Source organism: Lipomyces japonicus (assembly GCF_038497905.1).
Source record: "Lipomyces japonicus strain CBS 7319 unplaced genomic scaffold V1514scaffold_16, whole genome shotgun sequence".
In the NCBI taxonomy this organism is placed as follows: domain Eukaryota; kingdom Fungi; phylum Ascomycota; class Lipomycetes; order Lipomycetales; family Lipomycetaceae; genus Lipomyces; species Lipomyces japonicus.
Window position 1 is genome coordinate 264366 of NW_027117828.1, and position 6000 is coordinate 270365.

General features: G+C 43.2%; 2 protein-coding genes across 2 annotated transcripts; both read left to right on the plus strand.

Moving 5' to 3' along the window:
- Positions 1 to 467: 467 nt before the first annotated feature.
- On the plus strand, positions 468 to 1396 carry V1514DRAFT_330107 (uncharacterized protein). The gene has a single exon (XM_066927443.1). It carries the CDS (start codon positions 504 to 506, stop codon positions 1098 to 1100), a length of 597 nt encoding a protein of 198 aa, XP_066783791.1. The 5' UTR covers positions 468 to 503; the 3' UTR covers positions 1101 to 1396.
- A 3840-nt stretch (positions 1397 to 5236) lies between these two features.
- On the plus strand, positions 5237 to 5904 carry V1514DRAFT_330113 (uncharacterized protein). Its single transcript, XM_066927444.1, has one exon. The coding sequence runs from the start codon at positions 5422 to 5424 to the stop codon at positions 5701 to 5703; it is 282 nt and encodes a 93-aa protein (XP_066783792.1). The 5' UTR covers positions 5237 to 5421; the 3' UTR covers positions 5704 to 5904.
- Positions 5905 to 6000: the final 96 nt, after the last annotated feature.

The following is a 6000-nucleotide window of genomic DNA, read 5'->3' on the forward strand; positions in this document are numbered from 1 at the left end:
CCATGGACAAGTCCAAAAACAATAACATTTCGAAAGTTCCTGTCGTGAGCAGTAGTCAAAGGAGGACGAGCAATAGCAGCAACAGCAGCAGCAGCAGTAGTAGTAGTAGGAGGAGTAATAGTAGCAGGAGGAGTAAACATGATGGTATTACCGATGCCGCCGTTGCTACTGGTGCCGATGCTGCGATTGCGTACGACTTGCCGCCGACGCCACCTGCCAGTGCTGGAGGCAGCATCAATGATTCCGTGTCATCGCCGGAGTCGGTCCTGTTTGATGGATTCACTGATGTTGGCGCTGCGCTGGGTGATCTTGTTTGTCAAGACATTGATCACATGCTTGTGGCCGACGACAATGAAGACAATAGTAATAATCATAATAATAATGATCATGATAGTGATAGCAACAACAACAACAACAACAACAAAAACAGCAGCAGCAGCAGCAACAGCAACAGCAACAGCAACAATAATAACAATAATAATAATAATATTGATAATGAGGACATGGTGCCGGATTCGCCCGTGTTTAATGCGCCGTTTTCGTACTCTGGGCAAGCCATGACTAATGACGCCTCTGCATGCAATACCACGATCATGACTACGGACGCAAACGACACTGGTTTGTCAGCGTCTTGCTCGCCGCCGGCATTGTCTATGCCGACTACGATCTTACTGCCATATACGTCGATAGGCCCGGCCATGTGTCACAACGTGGGCAAGTTGCCAATCCCGCATTGCTCGCCGCAATACCAGGTGTTCACGGTCGAGCCGGACAACCTGCTAGCAGTGCCGGCATCGTTGCGACCGACCGTGTTGCAAGGCGAGATTCCGCACATTCAATACGTGGACGCGTTACCGTTCGAAGGATTGCGGGACAAGTTGCTGATCGGCTTGCATACCGGATCGTTTGACGAAATTGAATTTTGCACGGACTTGCTAAACGACGGGTTTCGCATTTGGGGTAACGATCCAACATTACCAATGGCATGGGAAGTTACGGAGCCGTTTGCCCGCAAATGGCGTTGGCTACTGGATGATTGCATTATTGATATCGCCAATTTTTGGTCCGGCCAATCCAGGATTCCGGCCATTCAAGGCTAAAAAAACCAACTTGAGTGGTTTTCATTTGAACTACTATCCTCCATTATATATTTTTCATTATTTTTTTTTTTTCACCTGTAATTATTTGGGGCACGGTCGGTTTCGGAGTTTTTTTTAATATCGGTTTATTTTGTCTCTAAACTACTTTTCGCACTTATGTTATTTTTAATGCTACACAGTCTCTCTCTCTCTCACACATGCACATTGCCTCCTATACATTACGCTATTTATTGCAAATTATGTATGCATATATATATGCTGCTAAAAAACCAAAATAACAATGAATGCACACCAAATTAAGGTTTGGATTTTTGGTCCATTGTTTACTTGGATTTATATTGCGCAAAAAAAAAAAGAAATTTAAATTTTTTTTTGGGGCCCCCTCGGATTTCAATGACGTCAGTTTGAATTATTAATAACCCGCATCGGAAAACGTTAAATTTTTTAAAGTTGAAGAGATCCAGCCGGCCAGCGGAGCAACTCAGCGTGCCGCCCGCCAGTCAAGCTCGCTTAGAGGCAACCTCGTCATCGTATTCGGTAGACGCATCAGAACTCCCCGTAGTCAAAACGCTCACTGTATTACGTGTATTGATCGATACATAATTTTTTTGCTCCTCATACTCGACGTGAATTATTTTAAAATACGCCGTAATTAGACTGCAAACGCGAAAAAAGGTTCGATTTCCTGGGTTTTTCGCCATCTGATGAGGGTGTGTTATGAATGATGACAAGGTCGAAGTGATCCATCAATGGCAAGTGCCGACAACCAAAAAGGTTCACAACGACGATTCCTAGGTTTTGCCAATTATTACCGACAATTTATCCCCAAGCATGCCTACCTCACATAACCAATGTAGAAGCTATCAAAGAAGGATGCCACCTGGTCTGAGGAGATTGAGAACGCTTTTCAAACTCTAAAAAAAGTGTTTTATATTGGCGCCCATCTTACGACATTTCGATTCTTCGCTGGAGATAATCATTGAGACGGATGTTTCCAACGTGACGATAGCAGCGATGCTTAAGTCAGCGGGACCCAATAGATGGAATGTATAACCCAGTTGCCTATTACAGTCGTTCATTGATCCCGGCAGAACGCAACTATCATGTTCATGAACAGGAACTTCTAGCCATCTTAGAAGAATTACGAGATGTTCTTAGTACTTAGTCACTAGTCGAGATTTTTACTGATCACAAGAACTTGGAATAATTTACCAAGAAACAACAATTGAGTGGACGCCAATTACGCTGGTCAGAAGAGTTGGGAGTGTACCCGTTTAAGATGACGTATCGAAAGGGTCTACGACCTCGACCCCGAACCTCTCTCGGAATTCAACAGTCAGATCGAACATTATTGTATTGATGGTTTTCTTTACTATGATGGCCGTCTAGTCGTCCCAAAAGCAATTGTTAACCGATATCTTATGTCAGTACTACGATCACGAGTCAGTTGGTCACCCTGGTCAAGCGCGTACATTTGAATTACTCAGCCGTCATTATTTCTGGACCGGTATGCGCAAATTTGTCGATCGTTTTGTACGCAGCTGTGCGGTATACCAACGCACGAAGGTCCCACGCCGTCTACCGTATGGGCTCCTTCAACCCTTACCAGTCCCAGAGAGACCTTGAGTATTTGTTTCTATGGATTTTATCACGGATCCGCCACTCTCAGACGGCTTCGATTCAATCCTAGTAGTAGTGGATCGCTGCTTTATTGATAAAAAACCAATTTTTTCTGGAACTCGTAGGTAGGACCACCATCCATAACCAAACCCTGAAAAGCATGAATTGCAAAATATCAAACAGTAAACCCTCGATATAGTAAGATATTGATTGGTAGAAGAAATATTTGCTTCTTCTTATATCGAGTTCTTACTATACGAAGTTACCAAACAGCCAATGCAGTTTTCCGCGTATGCCTTAAATGTAATGACATCTATAAGTTATTTACAAAACGACCCCGACCCACTTCCTGTTAATAAGTCGATAACGGCCCCTGCCTGATCTTGCCGATGTGTTCATCGCCAATATTTTCTGCTACCATGGCGTTCCGCAAGGTATCGTGTCCGATCGTGGCTCAGTCTTTTTATCTCGCTTTTGGAAAGTGTTTACCGAAAGTCTCAAGGTTAAAAGCAATTATTATACGGCATACCACCCACAAACAGATGGACAGACCGAGAGGGTGAACCAAGCTGTGGAACAGTTCATCCGCATCTACACGGCCCGTCAACAATATTATTGGGTACCATTGTCACCACTGGCTGAATTTAGTTACAATAATGCCAGAAATGCCAACACTGGCCAGACTCCGTTTTATTCCAATTTTGGCTATCATCCCCTTTGGCAATTTGATTTACCAGCTAATACCACCGCAATCACCAATGGCGCAGACCGTTTACAACATCTGGAGATAGCTTAAAGGAATATCCAATCAGCCATGCGTCTAGCTCAGGCTGACTACACGCGTTATTAACAACACCAGCATCATCAAGAGCACCCCTTCCATGTCGGTGACCTTGTATTACTTAATCGGAAGAATTTGACCACTTATCGCCCTACGCCCAAGTTTGATGACGGCTACATTGGTCCTTTTACGATTATTGAGCAGATTGGTCCTGTTGCCTTTTGACTTGATCTGCCTGATACGATGCGGATACACCCAGTCTTCCATATCAACCTTCTCAAACCTTTCGTTCCCTCAGACCTTCCACTCCCGGGTGCAACCACCTCCTGCACTAATTCTCATTAACAATGAGGAACACTACACTATTGATGAGATTGTCAAGACACGACGACTTCGCGGCCGGGTCGAATTTATGATTTTCTGGCTTGGAACCTCCACCACGTTCCCCTGTTCTTGGCCGATTTTTATCGTCGCAAACCGAATTAACCCTGTACTCCTGATCTGGATGATTTATTGCGCGACTCTGACAGGGGGGGAGAGTGTCATGAACATTCCTGACACCACGTCCGACAACGCGATCGCGACGCACGGACACAGAACACGGATGTTCGCTAGACGGATTTCACGGCACGGAGGATAGTTATGAAATTGGGTTGTTGGTATTATGTGTTGTTTGAAAGTTGATTGTACGGAAACATACCAAGAGAATAGTGATATAAGAATGGAGCAATATCCGCACATCTTAGTACGGGCAATAACCAAAGACCGGATTGTGAGAGTGACTCCAGGCTTGCTTTAATATTTGCAAAGGTATGTTTCCCCAATGGTCGGTTTATTAGTTATTTAGTGTTAATAAATTCTCAAAGTTTGGATAAGAGTCTTCGTTCGAGCCATACATTCCTACAGCAGCATCCCGCGAACAACGCTTCAGCACAGGATGGCCGGATGACTCAGCTGGGGCCGTTAAAATTAATGGTAATCCGAATCTGACCAAGGCCGAAGAGGATGCTATTCAATATATACTGTAGTTGTATTCCCAAGTAGTTTCGCCTCGGAGGTGTGACGTGGAAGATATGGCCAATCTTTTGGTCGCTAAACACGGTGCACGACGCGTCCGGAAAGAACTGGACGGCCCGTTTCGCACTACCAGAGGGCTCTACAAGAAGATCCTGATGTGTTGAGCGCGTGGTCCTGGTTAGTTGCCAATATGCGCGCAAAGTACGGGGTCGTTGACAGCGATTTTTTATAATTTTTACGAAACGGGCTTTGTGATGGGTCAAATCCAAGGAATGATGGTTATTACCTATTCAGTCCGGCAATCGAGAATGGGCGACCGCAATTGATGGCCACGCGGTGCCACTTTTTCTCTGCGGTGCGGGTCGTTTGCACCTGGCTGCCTGGTACTCCAGTGGTCACATTCCAGCTGACTGGACTATAAAAAAACGACACAAACCGGCTGGACCGACAAGGAACGGTGATGTTGGTTGAGGTTCTGATAGGGAACAGAAATATGTGGGCGGGCGGAGCTCTTTAGTTATACGGTGCGTTTGGAAATTTCAATTCGGGCTGGGACAGACTGTTGGCTGATTCACATGCTCAACACGATGTTGATAACACATACATACATATACCCCTTATATTGCCCATTACCGTTGTTGATGAACTGAATTATTCAATTTTTTATTAAACATTTTTATATTTTGTACGAATAAATATCGTAGCTTTCCCGCGTATTGCTTCAATGCTCATTAACCATACAGTAATTTGTCCTTTTAAAAGTATACATAATTTAAAAAAAATATTTACGTTCCATCAAACCTTTTTTTTTTTTACAAAACCCCCTTTAAAATGGTCGAAGGATCCGTTGGTATTCAAGACTATTTTAAACCTTGATTATTTAAATCTTACATCGACTGCTTGATGTCCTGCTTCACGTTTTTTTTTAAAAAACATTGTTATCAACAGTTAGGGCGGCTGACGGCCCCAACAAAAAAAAACACCATGGTAATCATTTTCCTTAGTGCAGATGCTTTTAATCACTCAATCATGGTTCTCTTATTTTTTTTAAAGAGAGAGAGGGTGCAGGTGGGGGGTGCATCAAACAGGTCGTGCTATACAACACGTGCAAAAATAAATCTTATGGAATACCAAAATGTTGACTTTTTTTTTTTGTTTTTTTTTTTCGCTGTTCTTCCAACCTGATTTTCTTGACATAATACCATCGCTTGTTAGCTTTGAAAAGCTAGTAACTAGGCATGGTTGAGATGTTCAAAGTCCACCGGTAAAAAAAAAAAAATGTGTACCATGCAAACCAAAGAGGAAAACAAAATCTTCAAAAACGCATTTAAATTTCATGTTCCCAAAATTTTTTTGGTCGTAACCAGCAAGTACGATGATTAATTAAAATTAAGCAAGACAAATTAATTTTCAAATGAATTTAAACAATCTTAAAAGATGCTTGAACGTTCAGATACGGTAACCGAGATCTTGCATGACAGA